Genomic DNA, 24,030 nt, shown 5'->3' with positions numbered 1-24,030 from the left:
CTTGAACCAGGGTCCTTAGGCTTCACAGGCAAGCGCTTAACCGCTAAGCCATCTCTCCAGCCCAAGACTTTCATTTTTATCAAACTCACACACAATAGCAATAGGATTACTAGTAAAAACAATATTTAAAAAAATAAAAACCACTAACAAACGAATTTATTGGGAGTTATGTATTAAAAATCCAAGGACATAGCTGGGCATGGTGGCACACACCTTTAATCTCAGCACTCAGGAGGCAGAGGTAGGAGGATCTCTGTGAGTTCCTGGCCACCCTGAGACTACATAGTGAATTCCAGGTCAGCCTGAGCTAGAGTGAGACTATACCTCAAAAGAAGGAAAAAAAAAAAAAAAAATCCAAAGGGCATGCCCAGCATGGTGGCACATACCTTTAATCCCAGCAGTCAGGAAGCAAAGGTATGAGGATCTTTGTGAATTCCAGGTCAGACCAGGCTGGAATGAGACTTTACCTGGGTTGGTGTGTGGGGGGGGGAGTCAAATAACAGGGCAGGCATAGTGATGACCACCTTTAATCCCTTCCAGCACCCCAGCACTCAAGAGGGTGAGGTAGGACTGCTTTGAGTTCAAGGCCAGTCTGAGACTACATAGTGACTTCCAGGTCAGCCTTGGCTACAATAAGACCCTCCTTCGAGAAACAAAAAACAAACAGAATCCAACCACAGGGCTGAGGAGATGGGTTACTGGTTAAAGGCCCTTGCCTGAAAAGCCTGCTGGCTGGGGTTCGATTCCCCAGTATCCAGATGGACAACATGGCCCATGCACCTGGAGGTGGTTTGCAGTGGCAAGTGGCCATGGTGTGCCAATAGTCATTCTCTCTCTTCCTCCCTCCCTCCATCCCTCCCTGTCAAATACATTGAAATATTTTTTAAAATCCAACTACAGTTACACAAACAAAATTCACCAACAATGTTTTTGTTGTTGTTTTTCCAGGCCCAGGTTGACCTGGAATTCACTATGTAGTCTTGGGCTGGTCTTGAACTCACAGTGATCCTCCTACATTGTCTCGAAAGTGCTGGGATTAAAGGCGTGAGCCACCACGCCTAGCCCAACAATCTTTTTGATCCAGCTTCCTTCGATGACAATGATCATAAAATAATATCTTTTGTACGATGCAATTTAAACACTATTCAGAAAACAGGAGACTCGCCCCCCCACAAAAAAAGTCCAAAAGAGAAACATCAAGAAACCAACCTCGCGGCTGGAGAGATGGCTTGGCGGCGAAAGGTACTTGCCTGTAAAGTTAGTACCTATAGCCCAGGTTCCATTCCCCAATCCCCACATACAGCCAGATGCACAAACACTGCACGCGCGTGCAGTTATTTTGCAGAAGCGGGGGCACCGGTATGCCCATTCTCTCCCTCAAAATAAAATAAATAAAAAACCCCACTCTCACGGTGGGTGGGGGTGTCGCACCCAGTAATCCCAGAACTTGGAGGTGGCAGCAGGAAGATCTGAAGTTCCGGGTCATCTTTTGCTCTAAAAGGGGTTCCAAACCAAATCCAGTTAGCTTAGGAATCCAGTATGGGTAAGGCAGGGTTATGAAAAAATGGGAGCTGTTTTCTTCTATTTGTACACGTCTCTGGATGCTCCAAAGGGGCCAAGACATATCTCTAGAGAGGCAGAAGCCTGGTGCGGCGCAGCACATTTGCTCAAGTGGAGACCTCGGGCCTGGACGTGAACTCGCTGCCTTCTCCCCTCGCCCCAGCGGGCGGTGGGAGCTCCGAGGCCCCAGCGCCCACAGAACGGCCTCCTCGGAGCTCCAGCGGCGGCCCGCCCATCGGCCACCGCTCGCTACCGTCCTTCCCGCGGCCCTCTCCTCCCCCACGGCACAGGAGGCCACGCTTCTATCCTCCTGCCACTCACTTCGCCCGGGATCCCACGTAGCAGCCGCCCACGATCATCCGCAGACCATAGCGACTTTTATTTCCCAGAACGCTCTGTGCCCGACGCGCGACCCCCGAAGACCCGGAAGTAAAACCCCAGCGCTGCAACCGTCCTTCAGAGGAGGCGGCGACGACCAATCGGCAGCGGCCAAGGTAGAAAGGCCGCGCCCTCATCCGGGGGTGGGGCCCGAACGGCGCTGGGGGGCGGGCGTTTAAAACCGGCGCTGTGGAGTGGACTGTAGCTGTCTGTGTACACCTGCGGGAGCCAGTTGCTTAATCTCTCTTCGCTCTTTTCCTTCCCCGGCGCCCTCCCAGACTCCTTCGCTCCCGTTTTGCAAGTGCTCCCCCAGCTGCCCAGCGCTCCGCCCTTCTCTCTAGAAACCAGCCGCCTAGGCTACGGACACTAGTGCTGTCATGTAATTGGACATTAAGAAGATGTACAAATATGTATAGGGGCCACTAAGAACTTTGTAAAGGTACCATCCTGCCAGAGTATTAGCCTTCCAGACAAAGGTGGTAGCTATGATGTTGAGATTTTTTTTTAAAGCGTTCTAGTGAGAAAGGACATGCCATTATAGCTTATGTGAATAGCTGTCACTAGCAAGAGGTGTAGTTAAGATGGCTATGCCAACTTTAGGAGAAGTATTAATTAGAAAAATTTAGAAAAACAAGGTCTGGAGAGATGGCTTAGCAGTTAAGGTATTTGCCTGCAAAGCTAAAGACCCAGGTTCGATTCCCCAGGACCCACTTAAGCCAGATGCACATCGTAGTGTATGTGTCTGGAGTTCCTCTGCAGTGGCTAGGGGCTGTGCCATGCCAAATTTCTATTCCTTTCCTCCCCCTATAAGTGAATAAAACTTTTTAAAAAATTTAAAAAAGAAACACCAATCCCCTCTCTTCCCACCCTGCCCACACACCTAAAAAGAAAAAAATAAATCACGAACCAAAACAACAAAAAAAACTCCACCTCAGCAGGAATCTTTTTAGCTTAGTTTGCTTTGGTATGGCATTTTTGAGACCTTGTGTAGTAGATGCTCAATAAATAATTATTAAGCAAGTGAAAATTCAACTTCCCCAACTTAGTTTCAGATGTGAGGATCTCAGATTTTAATTTAATCATCTAAATGTTTCCCCACCCTGCCAGGCATGGTGGTCCACCCTTTTCATTCCAGCACTCAGAGGCGGAGAAGAGGATCTCTGAGTTGAAGACCACCCTGAGACTACATAGTGGAATAAAAGGTCAGCCTGGGCTACAGTGAGGCCTACCTCCAAAAATCAAAAAAAAAAAAAAAAGTTTCCCCACCCTCTAAATTCTTTCTACAAAACTTTAAATGAATAAATAACTTTAGAAAAAGCTGGGGCTGGAGAAATGGCTTAGCAGTGAAGGCATTTGCCTATAAAACCTAATGACCTGAGCTGGATTCTCCAATACTCAAAGATAGATGCACAAAGTGGTGCATGTATCTGGAGTTCCTATGCTGAGGCTAGAGGCCCTGGTGTGCCCATTCTCTCTCTGCCAGTTTGGCATTCTGGAGGCAGAGAGGTAGGAGGATGGTTGTCAGTGTAAGGCCAGCCTGAAACTACATGGTGAACTCCAGGTCCACCTGAACAAGACCTACCTTGAAAAAAGAAAAAGTCCTTTCCCTCAAAGTTCAAGATAAAAAACCTTAAGTTTTCTTCTGGAAGGTATTTTTCCCTCAATTTCACACATCTTAAAGGATACTGCTATCAAACCAGTGACTACAACCAAAAGCCCAGACTCAAGATCTTGCCCATTTCCTTCACTCTCCACATCCTGTTCATTCTCAACTCTCTGAAATTTACCCGAAAGATTATTTCCCTATTATCACACTCATCTAAGCCACTGACATTTTCCTCTGGAATTGTAATTGCCTCCAAATGGATCTTCTTTTAGCCTGCCATTTTGCAAGTAGCCATGATTTTTGTTTAAAATTACCATCAGATGGCATTAGTTGGCACTTAGCATCAGAATCACTTTTCTTCATGTGCTAAGATCTGGCCTTTACAAAAGACTGTGGCTGCTGCCTACCTTCTTGCCTTCATTCACTTCTTGCACATACAACACTGGCAGTTCTCAGGTACACATTTCTGTTTCATATAAGGCAAGATTCCTTCCATTTTTCTTTTGAATTTGAGACAGTGTCTTGCTGTGTAGCCTAAGCTGGCTTTGAACTCTGTGTCCCAAACTGGCTGAGAGCTCACCATCTTCCTGCCTCTGCCTCCTGAGTGCCGGGGTGACAGGGATGCATCCCTCTGTGTTTTCAAGTCTTACTGTGACTTTTCTCCACCACCCCTGCTTCAGAGATACCTCCTCCCAGGGTTTCTCCTAGACCCACATTAGTGCCACCCCTACATTCCACAGACACCATTACAACACCCTGTATTTTTCATACTGATGAACGCTTCCACGTTTATTGCTTGTTGTTTCATCCCTACACTTCCATGAGACAAAAGAATATTTGTCTGGGTTCTAAATAGCAGGTCTGCCCATTCCTAGCCATGTGCACTTAGGCAAGTTACTTTCCCACTTTGTGCCCTCAGTTTTCTTAAGCAAAAATGGGATGATTCCTAAGGTGACTATCAGTATGTAAATATTTCTAGACCTATCTCAGCAAATAGTCCTTGCTAAATAAATGTTGTTCTATTAGTTATTAGTTATCTCCTAGTTAGTGTATTAGTGTACTATAATAATATTATTAGTATTACCTACCTTCCTGTATTAGGATTTATATTCCAGGAAAGCAGGAACCTTTTCTCTGTTATTCACTGGTATGTTCTCTGTATATAGAACATGGTCTAGGGCTGGAGAGATGGCTTAGCGGTTAAGCGCTTGCCTGTGAAGCCTAAGGACCCCGGTTCGAGGCTCGGTTCCCCAGGTCCCACGTTAGCCAGATGCACAAGGGGGCACACGCATCTGGAGTTCGTTTGCAGAGGCTGGAAGCCCTGGCGTGCCCATTCTCTCTCTCCCTCTATCTGTCTTTCTGTGTCTGTCGCTCTCAAAGAAAGAAAGAAAGAAAGAAAGAAAGAAAGAAAGAAAGAAAGAAAGAAAGAAAGAAAGAAAGAAAGAAAGAAAAAAAGAAAGAAAGAAAGAACATGGTCTATGATATAATAGGTGCTGAGTATGTGTTGAATAAATAAATGATGCACTAGGAAGTGAAGAAATGAAACATGGGCAAAAGGACCATACATTTATTGAAAATAGCCACAGTTAGCCAAGCGTGGTGGTGCACATCTTTAATACCAGCACTTGGGAGGCAGAAGTAGGAAATCAATTGTGAGTTTGAGGCCAACTTGGGACTACAGAGTGAGTTCCAGGTCAGCTTGGACCACAGTGAGAATCTATTTTGGAAAAAAACAAAACAAAACAAAATTCCATAGTTTTTATATTTCAACTTTATCAACCCCTAGATCATTCAACTTGCAGCTGACATCCCAGCTTTGATCACTAACTGTAATCAAATAAGCATTCTACAGTTCCATTACAATTCACCATAATAGTCAGTTAGTTCACAAAATTAAAAGCTGTCTAAAAATTTTTTTGTTTTATTTATTTATTTGAGAGTGACAGAGAGAGAGAGAGAGGATGAGCACACCAGGGCCTCCAGCCACTGCAAACGGATTCTAGAATCATGTGCCACTTTGTGCATCTGGCTTACGTGGGTCCTGGGGAATTGAGCCTCAAACGGGGTCCTTAGACTTCACAGGCAAGCACTTAACCTCTAAACCATGTCTCCAGCCCCAAATTAAAAGCTTTTGATCAAGATGATCTGAAAGTTTTTTGTTTTTTTTTTTTACTCAGATAACCTGAAAATGCTACTAAGAAAATGAAACTAAAGCTTTTGATCTAGTGAAAATAATACTAAGAAAATTAAACTAAATGCTGAAGTTTCCTAAAGCCTCAAAATTCACCCTACCAGCTAATGAAACTAAAGCCTGTCAGTAATTCTTTTTTGCTTATTTTTGTTTTCGTGAGAGAATCTTCTCATGTAGTCCAGGCTGCTTCCCAACACACTATGTAGGCGAGGCTGACATTGAACTGACAGTCTTCTGCCTCAGCCACATGCCAAGCATCATTAATTCATTACCACAAAAATGTAGTTGTGCCCTAAATTCTACCTGTAATCCTCTTACGCTGTCCTACTTCTTTATTTCTTCCCTTGGCAATAACATTCCATATATTTTCCTCTTCATCCTCTTTCTGTAAATATCACTTTACAGAAAGAGTGGAAGATCTTTTGACTTCCTTGGGAAAATAGAAGCTCTTTTACAAGGACTCCTCATCTGCCCTCTATGTACCTATCAGGCTGCTTTGTCTGTGCTCTGAGGCGCAGTTCCCCTCTAGAAGCTTCCCTTTAGAGATGAAGTAAAAAGGTGTTGAAACAGACTATTCAGAAAAACCAAATCAACAATACACAATAAATATGAAAGATACTAGACCTCCTTCCCAATGAGGATAATGAAAGTAACTAACAATGAATTATCATATTACAACATTGGATTGTCAACAATTAATAAAAAACAGTTGGATGGAGTGGAGAGAAAAAGACATTCAGTCAGACTGTGGGCAGTGTTGGCACCCATTAATAGTCCAGGAAAAGCCCAAGTAATCACAATAATTTCCAAAGTTTTCCATGCCCTAGCTGTCCCCTTGCCTCTTAAGACTCATCCTTGCATCCTTTCCAATTTATACACACACACACACACACACACACACACACACACACACACACACACACGTGCATTAGGGTCTTTGCATAGCAGCTAAGAACAGTCTTTCTTGTCTTATTTGTTTTTGCTCAAATGAGAGCAGCACACCCTGACAGCCCTACATGAAACTGCAACTGCTCTGTCCTGTTCCCTAACACCCTGTTCTCTGTGTCTCCTTTAACTCTCATATTCATTTCCTTTTCCACACAGCATGAACCATCTTCTATGATCCTATAGAATTTAATTAAATTTGTAATTTCTTTATCTCCATGCAGAATATATGTTCTATCAGACCAGGACCTTTGTTTTGTGCAGTGATGTAGGCCAAGCAGATCAAACAATGATTGATAATAGCAGTTGCCCAGTGAAAAATTTTCCAGTGTGCATGTAAGTGAGTGAACAGATGGGTGGATGGGTGAATGAATGCGTTTTAACCGAAACAATTCGAGTTCTGATATAAAGGCCTCAGTCTTAAGTATATATATATCTATCTATCTTTATTTTTTTGTGGTGCTGGGTATTAACCCAGGGTCTGGTGAATGACAAGTTGGTACTCTACCACTGAGTACTCTAGCACCAGCTTAAAGGAAAAAAAGAAACAGTAACTTAAGTTTTGGTTAAGAATATTTTATGTCGTGAATAATAGGGAAAAACCCAATGCCCATGAATCAGAAATCATATTTAAGAATAAGCTAATGTAGGACTGGAGCGATGGCGCTGCAGATATAGGTGCTTGCTTGCAAAGCCTGATGGCCAGGGTTCAATTCTCTAGTACCCACATGAAGCCAGATGCAGAAAATGGCACAAGCATCTGGGGTTTGTTTGCAGTGGCAAGAGACCTCGATTCTCCAATTCCCTCTCTCAAATAAATATTTAAAATAAAATAATGTACATAACAGGAGGTATTTTCAAAATTTATGCTATTAGTGTTGTTTTATTTCCTAATGCCAAGCTGGAGTGATTTGATCCATTTAGATGAGTAAAAAGAATAGAAAACTATGGTAGCTTGCCTTTTCCTAATAAAATTCTGAGTTTTCAATGACATTTTAGGGCCTAGAAAGGTGATTTACAGGAAGTAACCTTAATATGAAACTCACTAGAAAATGAACATACGTGTAGTTCACCACACAGCTGGAAAAAGTACGGCAAAAATAGAATTAGAATGAAACACTCAAAAATCTATAATCATGGGATTTAAAAAAAATTTTAGCTTGGTAGATCATGCAGACAGTAACAATACTGATCTAATATGTATGTTCTATATGCGTGCATCTATATAGTATACATGTATGCTTATTGTATTTACATATGTACATAAAATCATTTAGTCAAAACAGGAGAATAAAACATTCAATAAATAATGAATAGTTAACAAAATTAATGGAATATAAAACACCAAAATAAAATTTAACAAATATCTATATATGTTTCTAAATGATTTAGTCTTGCCAATTTTGAACTTTATATAAATGTTTTAAATATTTATCTAAATGAATCCCACGTATATTGGGTGTTTGTTTTTCCCTCCCAATTAATGTGTATTATGTTTGGCTGTGGTATGCTGAGTGGAATTTTATTGTGTCAAAATGCACATTATGGATGCTAACAGTTATGCTTCTGTTACAGTGATGTTACACTAATGCACTACAAGCATTGTCAATGTGCAGAGGAGCCTGTGTGTGCATTGCATATGCATACCACCAACAGGGTGAAAGCTCTCTTGTGCTGTAATCTCACCATACCTGCTAGAGTCCACCTTCTCAGTTTTGTCTCACCTGGAGGTATATATTTTAGCATCAATGACATCTTGATTTGTGTGTCATTGCTTTCTAATTCTTGTATCTATTTTCTATTTGGATTTTTTTTTGTGAGGTATCTTTCTTTGAAGGTCTTTTCCTTTCTCTGAGTTCTTAATATTTTGGATACTAATTACTTATTTGTACTGTACATAGGATTTCACAATTTTTTTATTTGGGAACATTTTGATATTGATTGTGATATATAAAAATCTTTACTTTTAAGATAATTTACCTTACCAGTCATTTACTTTTTTGTTGGATATGTAATACTATTTTTTGATTGAGAATGTACCTATATTGAATTCATTCTGGTATTCTCCAATAGTACCTTCTTCTGTTGTCATAGGCTTTTCACGGGACCACTAGACATTCGCTTTTGGTCATGATGTCATGAGAGTGTCTTGAAATTGTGTTGGGCCGTCTTCTCCTCTCTTATGAGTGTCTGCTGCTCTACTCACTTGTATTGTCCTATAAATTCTGAGGAGCCAGTTGTCAAGTTCTATAGAAATACATTTGGAATTTTAATTCAGAAAACACTGAATCAAAAATTTTAAGAATTAACATTTTATAACATCAAATCTTTAAATCTATTAACAAGTTGTACCTTTCTATTTATTTAGGTCACCTTTAAGTATTCTAAAACATGTTCCATATACTGCTTCTTTAAGTATATTCTCTAAGTCCTCATAGAAATTTTACAAATTCTTGTTGACCTTGGGTGTCAGTACTTATTACTTAATGCTATTGTAAATGGCATCTATCTTAAATTTTAATTGTTTTTGTAACTGGTATATGTAATTGGTATTTACAAATAGCTCTTTTAAATTCACAGACCTTGCCAAACCCTCCTGTGATTTCAAGTATTTTACTTATAATTTTTTTTAATTTTTTGAATTCTTTGTATCTGCCAATAATAAAAACTTTGTTTCTTCCTTTCCAGTCTCTTTCCCCTCTGCTTTCCCCCTTTCCTTGCTTTATGCTGGTTGAACTTCCGAGACAACGTTAAATAAAGATTCTCATTCCAAGAGTCCTTGATCTTTCTTGATCTTTTACAAGGGAAAGTTTTATCTTTTTATTAGTAAGTATAATTTTGCTCAAAGTTTGCAGTAGATTTGCTTTATGATACTAAAGTTGTTCGTGCTATTTTTGTTTGCCATAAAATGATGTATTTTACCACTTTTTCTACATTTTAGATCCCTTTTATACTGTAAATGGGTGCTAAATACACTTAAACAAATTTAAGTTTCAACTAATCTTTCATTTGTTACTAGAATAAGCTCATCAGGATCACAGTATGTATACTCTTAGCATTGTGCTCATATTGTACTTAAAATTTTTGTATTTATGTTAATAAAAGAGATTGAGCTATTATTTTCCTTATGATATTTTGTGGTGTACTTGTATCATAATGTTAATTGGGAAGAACTTGTTCTGTTTTCTATGCAAACTTGTCTAAGATCTCAAGCACATCTTTTCTGATGGTAAAATTTGCTGGTGTAACCATCTAGCTGAAGAGTTATCTTTTTGGGAAGACCTTGACTTCTGTTCTGGGTTCTTTGATGGTTATGAATATGTTTAATGCATTTATTCTTGTATCCATGTTTTGTTATGTTTTCCCAAGAATTAATTTATTTTACTTACAGTTTAAAATTTATTGAGATAAGAAATGTTCATATTCTTTTTTGTTTCATTTCTTGTGTCATATCAATATTGTAATAATCTCTTTAACTTTGCACATACTGATTTCTTCTGCTGTCAATTTTTGTTCTTCACCATTTTCACCAAAGATTTTTCAGTTTTTCAAACTTTTCAAAAAACATTTGAATTTTGTCTATCCTGTATTTGATATTGGCTTTGTATTTCACCAATTTCTAGTCCCATTTTTATTTCCTTTCTTCTTTGATATTCTTAATATTTAATTTTCTGACAAATGTTTAGTTCATATAATTTTCTAGTCTTCTTACTCAACAATTTCTTTAATGCTTCATAATTTCCTTTGATACTATTTACTAACATTCCACAAAATTTGAAATGTAGTAGTTTCATTTTCATTTAAATCAAATTCTTTATTAATTTCATTTTTGTTTCATTTTTCCTAAATGTTTATTTAGAAATATATTTTAAATTTTATAAAATCTAAAGCTTCTAATATTGCTATTGTTAACTTCTAACTTCATTGTTTTTTGCTTAGAGAGCATGTTCTGCTTTCAACATTTTTAAAACTTATTTTATATCCATAGTTTTATAATTAATTTAGTAAATTATTAGTAGTATTTGAAAACACTTATATTTTGTATTTGAGAAAACTGAGTTGTGTGTACTGTTGCTTTTTAAAACTTTTATTTTACTTTCTTTCTTTATTATTTATTTGTGTATATATAGAGAGAAAGAATGGGTGTGCCAGGGCCTACAGTTACTGTAAGTGAACTCCAGATGCATTCACCACCTTGTGCATCTGACTTACATGAGTCCTACGGAATCAAACCTTTGGCTTTTGGTCCTTTGGCTTTACAGGCAAACACCTGAACTGCTGAGCCATCTCTTTAGCTCTACTTTTGTTTTTAACTTCTAGCAGTGTCAGTATGGTTCTGACATATGCTGTTATTCCCAGATCCCTTTATACACAAAAGCATCTCAGATTTGGTGAAAAATTATAGCATGTGACAATATGAAAGTTTACAGCCATTCTTATTAAAATATGAAATGAGCATGGAATTTTTACTAGCTTTTCAACATTCAGGATTTTACTAACGATTATGTCTAGTTATTAAGACTTCCATTTGCATCTATCTAAAAAACCATACTAGAAGAGAATAATAAGTATAGGTAATGGAAATATGATAGTAGCATAGAACATTCTGGAATAAATGTTCAGTCAAAATATTAGAACTAGTAAAAATATCTGGGGTGGTGGTTCACGCTTTCAATCCCAGCACTTGGGAGACAGAAATAGGAGGATCCTGTGAGTTCGAGACCACCCTGAGACTGCATAGTGAATTTAAGATCAGTCTCAGCTAGAGCGAGACCCTACCTCAAATAAAAAATAACTCATAAAAATAAGATTTAAATATGATCAATAAATAATAAAGAAGTTTTTATTTCTTGTCTAAAATTATAAAGCTCTTAAGGATTTTTTTCTAAGATAATGCTCATATTTAACTTAAAATTTCACCAAATTCTTAAAAAAAGAGGAACATCATTATGGAGACTTTCTTCACCAACTATGAATGTTAAATATAAATGATATAAATTAACACAGTATAGTAGTCACTTAGAATGTACTAATAAAATAATGGAGCAGATGGAAAGTTTTAAAAGAAATTTCTAAAAACAAAAAAGAACCAAAACTATAGATCTCTGCCTCTCAACAGTTGCACAGTGTTCTAGATGAGTCTACATAGTAAGCTTCTGTCTCAACAACCAAACAAACCTATGATGGTTAATCTCTGGTTGCAAATTTGATAAGATTTAGAAATAGCATGAAAACAGATCTCTGAAGTGCCCATGAGAGTTTCTAGATTAGATTAATTGAGGTAGAAGACCCACACTAACTGTGAGCAGCACCATTCCATGGGCTGGGTTCCTAGACTCTGACCAATAGCATTCATGTGTATTTGCTTCCTTCCTGTGAACTGACCTTTCTGTGATCAGCCAGCTGAAGCTCTTGCCTCCTGCCTTTCCATGAAGGTACTGTGACCTCCAACTGAAAGCTGAAATAAACCTTTCCTGTAGTTGCATCTTGTCAGGTATTTGGTCATAGAAACAAGAAAGCAATTCAAAACCAAAACAAAACCAGGACTTGTGTACTTCAAGGGACATACTCAAGAAAATGAAAAAAAGAAAACCCACATACTAAACTATGCATACATTTAATCTGTAAGGAACTTGTGACCAGGATGTAAAATGACCTCTTGTAATTCAGCAATAAGAAAACAAAACAAAAAATAATAATAAATAAAGGTATTGGACAGAAATTCAAAAAGTATGTGGATGGCCAGTAAGCATATGAAAAACATGCTCAGTGTCATTAGTCAGTGAGGGAATACAAATCAAACCAATGATGATTGATACTTGAATTGCTCCAACAAAAAGGTTGTTATAAAGTATTGAAATCCTCATGAAATTGTTGATGGAAAGAAAAAAGGTAATTTGAAAAATAGTGTAGAAATTACTCAAAATGTTGAAACATAGAGTTGTCTATTATATGACCCAGCAATTCTACTCCTATGTATTAACCCAAAAGAAATGAAGATATTTGTTAACACATAGATTTGTACATAAGTGACAACAGCATGATTTTTTTTTTCTTTTTTTGAAGTAGAGTCTCACTCTAGCTCAGGCTGACCTAGAATTCACTGTGTAGTCTCAGGGTGGCCTTGAACTCATGGCAATCCTCCTACCTTTGCCTCCCGAGTGCTGGGATTAAAGGCGTGCGCCACCACTACTCGCAGCATGATTCTTAATAGCCTAAAAATTAAAATAATTCAAATACTCACCAACTGATGAGTGGATATATAAAATGGGGTCTTGTCCATACCACAAAATATTATTTGGCCATAAAAGAAACAAAATGCTGATATATTCATCAACATATGTGAACCTCAAAAGGCACAAAAATCCCCATATTCCATGATTCCATTTATGTTAAGTATTAAAAGTAGGCAAATTAATTGAAAGAGAAGGAAGAGTTTCCAGGACATGGGGTGGAAATGGGTTGCAAATAGAAGCCCTAGAAATATTGAAAAATAGCTCCAAGAAAGCCTGGTGTGGTGGTGCATGCCTTTAATCTTAGCACTCGGGAGGCAGAGGTAGGAGGATTGCCATGAGTTCAAGGTCACCCTGAGACTACATAGTGAAATTCCAGGTCAGCCTGGACTATCATAAGACCCTACCTTGAGAAACAAAAACAAAAAAGAAACAAACAGAAAGATCTGAGAAATGGTTGTCCAGCATTGCATATGTATGAAAGCATTGAAGCTGCACAGTCATAAGTAATACCAAGGACCATATTAAGTTTACACTTAACATGGATGAGTTTTGTGCAAACTCTGTCTCAATAAAGTTATTTCAAAACTGCTTGGAACAAATATGAAAGATGAACTTATCAATTCTTGCCAGTTGGATGCACATTTATGTTATATGTTCTTCATTTCTTTGTTTGAGATAAAAATCTCACTGTGTAACCCTGGCTGGCTTTGAACACAATAGGTAGCCCAAGTTTCCATTAATGTCATGATCCTCAGCCTCCTGAGTGTTGGGATTATAGACATGAACTACCACATCTGGCTTATTTTCTTTGTTTTTGGTATATCTGTGAACAAAAATCTCAGACACCTCAAATTCCTAGGCCCCAACTTCTAGATAAATGTATAAATTTAAGGTCTTAAATTAGATACTGATAGGTGTCCTCATCTCCAAAGAAAATGACAAGATACTTTCAATCACCCTTATCAGTTATGCAGTTCTTTACTTGCTGGTTCTTAAATTTAAACCAAATATAACTAAACATATGATAAATACATTAAACATGAAAGGCAGAAGCCAAGCCATCTTGACAGAATGAGTGCAGAGGGAAAAGTTACAGTGCAGAGAGCAAATGATGGCTTAGCAGTTAAGGAGCTTGCCTGTGAAGCCTAAGGACCCAGGCTTGATTCTTCAGGTCCCATGTAAGCCAGATGCACAAGGTGGCACATGTGTTTGGAGTTCATTTGCAATGGATAGAGGCCTTGGCACACCCATTCCCTCTCTCTTTCTCTTTATCTCTCTCCCTCTCTCTCTGTTTCAAATACAAATAAGTAGCTGGGCGTGGTGGTCCACGCCTTTAATCCCAGCACTCAGGAGGCAGAGGTATGAGGATCACCATGAGTTTGAGGCCACCCTGAGACTATATAATTAATTCCAGGTCAGCCTGAGCCAGGGTAAGACCCTACCTTAAAAAACAGAAACAAAACAAAAAACAAATACAAATAATTGTTAGAGGTGGCAAATAAATAAAGAACAAAATATTTGAAAGTAAGTGAAAGGGGGTAAGAAAATGAGAGGATCAGTCAGGAGGGGTGGCATCCAAATGTTGGTATCAAGAACTGAAAATGGGGTGGGAAAGAATACAGCAAAGGAATGACATAAAATGATGTACAACACAATGAACATGAATTCTAGCACGTGAGTTGACAAGCAAGTTTGACTATTCCTACTTAAATGAAATCTTAAGAAATGAAGATGAAAGACAGCCAAAAAGTGTACCAAGAATTAAGACAAGTTTTAATGAAATGACGAGCAAACAGGCTGGATTTGGGTTCTGAGAAGCAAGCATTCAGTGGAAGAATATCATAAGAATTATGAAAGAACAGCACAGACGCTTTCAGATGTGCTAACTGACAAATGGTACTTGTGGCTGTGATGGTTTTAATTAAGTGTCTCCCATAAATTCATGTGTTCTGAAAACTTCATCCCCAGCTAATGGAAGTTTGGAAATTTGACCCTTGCTGGGGATGTGTTGTTGGGACAGGCTTATAGTCTTATAGCTTGCACCCACCCCCTTGCCAGTGTTTGGCACACTCTCCTACTGCTGTTGCCCACATGGTTTTGGCCAGAGGTAATGTCCACCCTCTGCTCATGCCACCTTTCCCCCTGCCATTATGGGGCTTCCCCTTGGATCAGTAAGCCAAAATAAATCCTTTTCTCCCACAGACTGCTTTTGGCTGGGTGCTTTGTGCAGGTAACAAAAAGGTAAGGAGAACAGTAGTCATCTAGTAACTTTAGGATTCCCCTTTCATATTGAGGAAAATTTTCACATTATGATACCTACCTCACAAGATTTGAAGCTAGAAGTCAATTATTTAGCATCTGCTGCAGCAAGATCACAGACATACAACCTAGCTCCTGATCAGACACATCCATGAAAGACCTTCATTTAAAGGCATGTGATAAAGTAAATTTTGCAAAGCATCCATTGTGAAGGAGAATGGTGAGAGACTAGCTTGAAATGGCCTTTGCTCAGAGTCTTGGATGCCTCTGATAAGAAGATGTATATGACTACCTCAGCATAATGCTGGACAATTTGAGTAGTGTTCTTGGGTACACAGTCTTAAAACCTGTCCTTCTGGGGATTCTGAGATGTTCACTCCACTGAAGCTTCCAGGGATGTTCGTGGTGGATATACTTTACCAAACAAGTGAGTAAGAGAGAAAGGAGGTGGAGATGGAGGATTCTGATCCATCTAACAGAGGGAAAGGTAATCCCTGGATTATAGTATATGAAAACATCAGGATAAGCATATGAGAGCTCTGGGGAGAATATTTATGAAAAGAGAAATATATTTCAGTGCCTTGTGTAGTTTAAGCATTTAGAAGAATTAAATTTGTAGAAACGAATCTGGGAATTTGTATAAAGCAAAGATAATGAAATACTGAGACAATAAGAATTTGCACAAGTGGCAGTGCATTCATCATTCCTTACATGCAATTGTTGTGGCTGATTTTACATGGTAAAAATCAATCAAGAATTGTGTGTGTGTGTATAGAGTATATGTGTGATATGATGTGTACAAATGCACATATACATACCATGTGTGTGCTTGCAGGTGTCAGAGGAGAACTTCAGGTGACCTTCTTTATTAATCACATATTTCCTTGAGATAAGAGTATCTCCTCAACCCAGAACTAGATTAGTTAGCCAGCCCCAGTAAGTCTCCCTTCTCTGCCTCTTGCCAACTGGGGTTACATGGTCATGCCCAGCTCTTTACATGGGTTCTGGGAAGCTGACCTCTAAAGGACTCTGCCTAGAAAGGTCCTCATTGTTAAGCAACAAGCACTTTTAACCACAGAGCCATCTCCCAGCCTTCAGCCAGAAAGTTTGATACAGCTATGAGAAAGGCAGGGATAATCTATGTGTATTGGGCTAGGGCATCATAGAATATATTTCACATCTTTTATAATATGAGTGTCCATAACATCTGATATTGAAAACAGAAAAAAATAAAAACAGAACAGAAGAAATAGCTAAAATGCATGAGTGACCACCTTTTTTTTTTCTTTTCTTTTCTTTCTTTTTTTTTTTTTTTTTTTGAGGTAGGATCTCACTCTAGCTCAGGCTGACCTGGAATTCACTATGTAGTTTCAGAGTGGCCTCAAACTCACAGTGATCCTCCTACCTCTGCCTCACAAGTGCTGGGATTAAAGGTGTGTGCCACCATCCCCTGCTAACGTTTCAGTAGTAAGAATGAAGGAGTAGTGTCAAAGTTCTTTTAGTTGCATACTATAGAATTCACTACAGTTTAAACCAAAGGGAGATTGTTATTTAATTTTTTTAATTTACTTATTTGCAAGGGGAGAGAGATTGGCACACCTCTAGCCATTGCAAATGAACTCCAGATGTGTCTGGAGTTTACATGGGTACTGGGGAATCAAAGTACTGATAGTTTAAAGAATCACTGGGCGAGTCCAAGAACCAGTCTTGCATGCTCATTCAGGAAGTATATCTAAAATGTATTGATAATTCAAAGAAGCATATGTAAATAGATGGTGCAGTGAGTGGTGTGCCCATGTAGATAGGTTTAAGAAAACTTCAGATTCCTGCCTCGTAGTGGCCAGATACCACTATTACTGCCCCAGTATCCAGGCACTAGATGAAAGTAACTAGAGATAACTTGAATGAAGTTCATTAATATCATACTCAATTTGTTATATATCACAGTGAAAGCATGCTGAGAAATTTACATTGTCATTTTTTAAAGGCCAAATCCCAATGTTAAGGTCTTATGTAACAATATAATCTATGCTTTCATGAACTTCCTTTTATGGGCATTTCTCTTCTATAACCACATTTCTAGATGTTCCCAAATAGGAACCTACAACAACTATTGGCTTTTATAGTCACAAAGGGTAGAAGAAAAGTCATTCTTTTACCTTCCCTCTCCTATGCTGCTTATCAAGGAAGGTTTATTGCCTTAGAAAGGAAAGCTAACACACCTCTGAAGAGATGTATTATTTTCAATAATTTTCCACCAGAGGTGCAAGCTGCCTGTCAAAGAACCCAATTGTGGAGAGCTCTTATCACAATAATTTGTATGAGGCTACCATTAAATAGTAATTAATCTTGGGTGCAGAGGACAGAATCTTCACCAAAGAATAGAATTAGTAGAGAAAGTTTCCTCACATAGCAGAGCCTCAGATTGGCTTGGGAACAGGAGTTGTAACTTAGAAGAAAGGAGAAAGAAGTGAAGCAAGGGAGGAGAAATGCATTGAGTTATGGGTAAAGACTACAATATTGACTACAGCCAAGAGTTTGCAAAGGAGTTGTTGAGAGATAAGTTTCAGGGAAAGCCATAATGCTGGTGATTTAAACCCTATCATTTTAATCCTTTCTCTAAATTTTAGTAAAGTGACAGTAATAAGGTTTGTGTTTTGAGAAAGAGTGACAAAATCAGAGACTTACAAAATCAGACAATGATAAAAGAGACAAGGTAGTGGTGCAATTTGGAAGCTGGAGAAGTAAACTGATCTGTTAAACCTTAGGAAGTGAGTCCTAAATTAGCAGGGAAAAAAGACAAGCCATACAATTGTCTCTCCCTTGAATGCCTCTCTTAATACCTTTTCTTGTTTTGTTCTGTTTGTTTTGAGGCAGGGTCTTGCTCTAGCCCAGGCTGACCTGAATTCAATATATAGACTCAAATTGGCCTCATACTCATGGAGATCTTCCTACCTTGGCCCCCCAAGTGCTGGGATTAAAGGCAAGTGCCACCATGCCTGGCCCCTTAATACCTATTTTTTAAGTACTTTTTAATTTAAAAGCTAACAAATTATCTAGCTACATCCCCTGTAAACCACGAACTCATATTAACTGAGTCTCTAGGCAACACATACAAAGCTGAGGTTAAAAATTAAAATAAGCTGGGCATAGTGGCACACACCTTTAATTCCAGCACTCAGGAAGCAGAGGTAGGAGGATCATTGTGAGTTCGAGGCCACCCTGAGACTACATAGTGAATTCCAGGTCAGCCTGGACTAGAGTGAAACCCTACCTCAAAAAACCAAAAAACAAATTAAAATAGATGAGCTGGGCATGGTGGTAAACACCTTTAATCCTAGCACTTGGGAGACAGAGGTAGGATGATCACTGTGAGTTTGAGGCTACTCTGAGACTACACAGGGAATTCCAGGTCAGTCTGAGAGTGAGACCCTACCCCAGAAAAACCAAATAAAATATATAAAATAAAATAACATAAAAATTAAAACAGATGAGCTGGGGAGATGGCTCAGTAGTTAAAGGTACTTGCTTGCAAAACCTGTCAGCTCCATGTTTGATTCCCCAGTACCCATATAAAGCCATGTGCACAAAGTGGTGCATGCATCAGCAGCTCAAAGAGACCCTCATGGGCCCGTTTATATTTTTTCTTTTTCTTTCTGTCTCTTTCTCATAGATAACCAAAAATAAAAAAAATTAAAACAAACAAATGAACAAAAAACCCAGGTATTTAAGTCTGATTCAAAGAGCCAAGCTACATAAAAGCTAACCATAGCTGTGGTGCTATTTGACTCAAGAGGTTGGAACACATCCTAACAACCCTAGAAGGAACATTAACTTCAAGTTGCCTTTTCTTATTTCAAGTTTCTTACTTTTTTTTTTTTTTTGGTTTTTCGAGGTAGGGTCTCACTCTAGGCCAGGCTGACCTGGAATTCACTATGTAGTCTCAGGGTGGCCTCGAACTCACGGTAATCCTCCTACCTCTGCCTCCTGAGTGCTGGGATTAAAGGCGTGTGCCACCACGCCCGGCTAAATTTCTTACTTTTGATCATATTGTATTAGTTCTCTTACAGAAAACTTTTCACAGTTGTTTTATTTACAATGCTAACTTTGAAAAACTCACTGAAAGTGGACAATAAACCAGGTACAAGCCACTTTATAGAAAAAGGAAAAACCCAAAATGTTACTTCCTATAGAGAACCCATAATTGAGTTTTGTTAAAAGTAAAGAAAAGAAACTTTTGCTCATCCTAGAGGAAGGTCAGCCACAGGCTTGGGATTAGTTCCGAAAGGCCACAGTGAGGCCACTCTTACAACGGTACCACAAGGACTCTCTTATGCTAACAGAATGGATTTGCTGCTGTGTTTATTTGCTGTTGTCTAATGTTAACAACCATAAACAGAGCAGCACAACTAGTATTTAGAACAATCCTTATAGTGCTATAGTGTTAGGCATAACACTTCTTTTCATAGTGCTGGTTTTCTGCACACCTGGCCTTCCTCCTTTTTGGTAAAGTCACTGTTGATATTAAGGGTTTTACACATCTCTTCAAGAGCCTGCCCTTGCTCCTGTCATCATAGTCTTGCACATAATAATACCAAAACTAATGTGTAAGTGGTTTGCATCCAGAATGATTTATTTTATTTTATTTTATTTTTTTGGTTTTCCGAGGTAGGGTCTCACTCTAGCTCAGGCTGTCCTGGAATTCACTCTGTAGTCTCAGGTTGGCCTCGAACTCACGATGATTCTTCTACCTCTGCCTCCCGAGTGCTGGGATTAAAGGCATGCGCCACCACACCTGGCTCAGAATGATTTTGAAAAGTAATGATTAGTATTTTTATGAGTCTCAGGTTGGCCTCGAACTCACGATGATTCTTCTACCTCTGCCTCCCGAGTGCTGGGATTAAAGGCATGCGCCACCACACCTGGCTCAGAATGATTTTGAAAAGTAATGATTAGTATTTTTATGAGTTGGAGAAAGTTCCTTAGTATGGTATTTATTTGTGACATACTCATTGTCTCATGTTTCTTTTTCAGTTTTTCAGACAGAAAAAAAAAAGATGAAACACGTGCGTTCTCTTTATAAAATGTGATTGGATATACCCAAGTACTATATAAAATTTTAAGATTAAAGAATTAGAGTAAGGGCTTGTGAAATTGCTCAGTGGCTACAGGCCCTTGTTTGCAAAGCATGTAGGCCCAGGTTTGAGTCCCCAGCACCCATGTGAAGCCAGATGCACAGTGGTGCATGCATCTGGAGGTGATTTGTAGAGTGGCTGGAGACCCTGACAAACTCACTCTTTGTCTGCCACTTTCTCTCCCTCTCCCTCTTTCTCTCAGATAAGTAAATAAAATAAAGATTAAAAAAAAACTTGGGGTAAGATGGGAAGGCTAGCGCATGATACATGTAGTCTTCATAATCAACCTTCAAGGTCTAATGAATAGTAAAGACTGTAAACAAGAGTGGAAGGCAAGCTAGAATCTTGGCTTCCATATGCAGAAAAATTCTGCCATGCCACATTGGTCTGCATAGGGCCAGTTGTGCCAGGCATTTGTGAGACCACAAAGCCACACAATATGAGTTAAAGAAATATGGGAGCTTTTTTTTCTATCTTTCCTTTTTCCTTCAAATTCTAGTTTGCTAGATTATTCAATTAAATGTTTTTTTTTGTTTTATTTATTTATTTAAGAGCGACAGACACAGAGAGAGAGAGGGAGAGAATGGGTGTGCCAGGGTCTCCAGCCACTGCAAACGAACTCCAGAGGTGTGCGCCCCCTTTTGCATCTGGCTAACATGGGACCTGAGGAATCAAGCCTTGAACAGGGTCCTTGGCTAAGCCATCTCTCCAGCCCTCAATTGAATGTTTTTAATCACTCTTCTTAATAAAAAGAAAAAAGACTTTTTTTTTAAAAAAAAAAAAGCTTTTAACCTCCCCCCCCCCCACCCAACAAAAAATCCAAAAGGAAAAAAATAACCGTTTTCCTTCTAAAGAATTACATATGCCAGGCTGGAGAGATTGCCTAGTGGTAACTTGCCTGCAATGCCCAAAAGCCCAGGTTGGATTCCCCAGGACCCATGTAAGCCAGATGCACAAGGAGGCACATTCGTCTGTAGTTTGTTTACAGAGGCTGAAGGCCCTGGTGTGCCCATTCTCTCCCTCCCTCCCTCTCTCTCTCTCTCTCTCTCAAGTAAATAAAGTAATTTTTTTAAAAAAAGTGTTGGGGGGCTGGAGAGATGGCTTAGCGGTTAAGCGCTTGCCTGTGAAGCCTAAGGACCCCGGTTCGAGGTTCGGTTCCCCAGTTTCCATGTTAGCCAGATGCACAAGGGGGCGCATGCATCTGGAGTTCATTTGCAGTGGCTGGAAGCCCTGGCGCGCCCATTCTCTCTCTCTCCCTCTGTCTTTCTCTCTGTGTCTGACGCTCTCAAATAAATAAATAAATAAAAATTTAAAAAAAAAAAGTGTTGGGGAGGCAACTACCATGGTTTATTGTCTATAATTATGAAAGTTGTCAATAAAAATAAAGATAAAAAGAACTAAATATGCCTCTTAATTGTCTTTAATATTTACTTCCATAAACTTTTCAGCTAGCACAATGAAGCTAGTGAAAAGTAGCTGAGTTTCACCAACTCTCACAATTAGCTATTCTAATGGCTATGTGACCAGGATCCTGATCGAGAGCCAATTAACATTATTGCACAGACCTCCCTAAGCTCTCACTACAATTACCTCTCACTCTCTCAAAAGTAACCACTCCTCTGACTTCAAACTTAACTTACATTGCCTCTTCTTGATCTTTATATAAGTGGATCATATAATAGGTATTCCCTAACATTTGACAGTTTTGACATCTTTATGAAACTTGTTCCTGTATTTGATGTAGTTTGTGCTCATCTTCAGCACTGCATGGTACTCCACAGTGTGAACAAATAACAGGGGTCTATCTATCCTGCTGCCCATGGATATTTGGGTTATGCACAATATTTGGTTACTAGAAATTATTTATTTATTTATTTTGTTAATTTTTATTTATTTGAGAGTGACAGAGAAAGGCAGATAGAGAGAAAGAGAGAGAGAGAGAGAAAGAGAGAGAGAATGGGCATGCCAGGGCCTCCAACCACTGCAAACGAACTCCAGACGCATGCGCCTCCTTGTGCATCTGGCTAACGTGGGTTCTGGGGAATTAAGCCTTGAACCGGGGTCCTTAGGCTTTACAGGCAAGCGCTTAACTGCTAAGCCATCTCTCCAGCCCTAGAAATAATATTATCAATGTTCTTAGATGTAACTTTCCATGCCTATCTACACACATTTCCTGGACATTGTTTACTTTAGAAACATGACTCCAGGAGTTTCCAAAGCAGTCTGCTGCTTCACATCCCCTCAGACAGTAAATGAGGATTCTTAGGGCTCTGTTCCCCATGCTGTCTATCATTTGTACTGACAGTCTGATAAGGAGCTAGTTTCTCTTTTACAAGAGTAGTATCTAGTTATGGTATTTAGTTGTATCTCCCTAACAACTTTTCGTAAATGTTAATTTTCAGTCTTTATTATTTGTTTCTTTCTTTCAGATTTTATTTTAATCATTTTCCTGAAGATAATACCCTGCATCACTAAGCCATTCTCCCAGGTCGGGTACTTCAATAGATTTCAAGAAGAAAAAATCAGGTCCCAACCGAGTTCCTTGTGGGGTTGCTGATAGTTTAGGACAAAGCTGATTCCCACAGTGGTGACAACCTATCTGTTAGTCAGTAAGCCTAAAAAGATGATCATCTCATTGGCAAAAAAGCTGGCTGGTGAATCCCACCACTTCAGACCAACAACTATTCCCAGAATCCAAATTGCACCATAATGATATTTCGTCCAACCAAAGACCAGTTTAATGATTTTGAAAAGTATATTGCCTACATGGAGTCCCAGGGTGCTCACCGAGCTGGGCTCGCCAAGGTCATCCCACCCAAAGGATGGAGAGCCAGGCAGTCCTACGACAACATCAGTGACATCTTAATAGCCGCTCCCCTGAAGCAGCTGGTGTCTGGGAAGGCAGGTGTCTTCACACAATATCACAGAAAGATGAAAGCCATGACAGTGGGGCAGTATCGCCACCTGGCCAACAGCAAAAGATGTCGGCCCCCACCTCACCGGAATTTTGAAGATTTGGAGAGAAAATACTGGAAGAACCGCCTCTACGAGTCACCACTTTATGGCGCTGACATCAACGGATCCTTGTTTGATGAAAACACTGAGCACTGGAACCTTGCACACCTGGGGAGCATTTTAGACCTCCTGCAGCAGGAATGCGGAGTGGTGATCGAGGGCATCAACACGCCCTACCTGTACTTCGGCATGTGGAAGACCACCTTCGCTTGGCACACGGAGGACATGGACCTGTACAGCATCAACTACCTGCACTTCGGGGAGCCCAAGACGTGGTATGCTGTGCCCCCTGAGCATGGGCAGCGCCTGGAGCGCCTGGCCAGGGAGCTTTTCCCTGCCAACTCCCGGGCCTGCGAGTCCTTCCTGCGGCACAAGGTGGCGCTCCTCTCTCCCAGCGTGCTCCAGCAGAATGGCATCCCCTTTGGCCGCATGACCCAGGAGGCTGGAGAGTTCATGGTCACCTTCCCCTATGGCTACCACGCTGGCTTCAACCATGGCTTCAACTGCGCGGAGGCCACCAATTTCGCCACCGAGCGGTGGATCGACTATGGCAAGGTGGCCTCTCAGTGCAGCTGTGGGGAGGCCAGGGTCAGCTTCTCCATGGACGCCTTTGTGCGCATCCTGCAGCCTGAGCGCTATGAGCTGTGGAGGCGCGGCCAGGACCGGGCGCTTGTGGACCACGCCAAGCCACTGGACGGAAGCTGA

General features: G+C 39.7%; 2 protein-coding genes across 3 annotated transcripts in view; one reads left to right on the top strand and one right to left on the bottom strand.

Moving 5' to 3' along the window:
- Cwc15 (CWC15 spliceosome associated protein homolog) overlaps positions 1 to 2,015 on the bottom strand; it is an 18,022-nt gene extending 16,007 nt beyond the window's left edge. For both annotated transcript variants that reach the window (XM_045145714.1, XM_045145715.1), the window contains exon 1: positions 1,882 to 2,015. The gene's annotated coding sequence lies outside the window, so the exon portion shown is untranslated. The remainder of the gene's footprint in view (positions 1 to 1,881) is intronic.
- Positions 1,602 to 24,030, top strand: LOC101611889 (lysine-specific demethylase 4D-like). The gene is made up of 2 exons (XM_045146086.1): positions 1,602 to 2,054; positions 22,984 to 24,030. The coding sequence occupies exons 1-2, from the start codon at positions 1,602 to 1,604 to the stop codon at positions 24,028 to 24,030; spliced, it is 1,500 nt and encodes a 499-aa protein (XP_045002021.1).

This window comes from Jaculus jaculus, chromosome 3 (genome assembly GCF_020740685.1).
Source record: "Jaculus jaculus isolate mJacJac1 chromosome 3, mJacJac1.mat.Y.cur, whole genome shotgun sequence".
In the NCBI taxonomy this organism is placed as follows: Eukaryota; Metazoa; Chordata; class Mammalia; order Rodentia; family Dipodidae; genus Jaculus; species Jaculus jaculus.
Note: the sequence above shows the minus strand (reverse complement) of the source record. Positions and strands in the feature narration are given on the sequence as shown.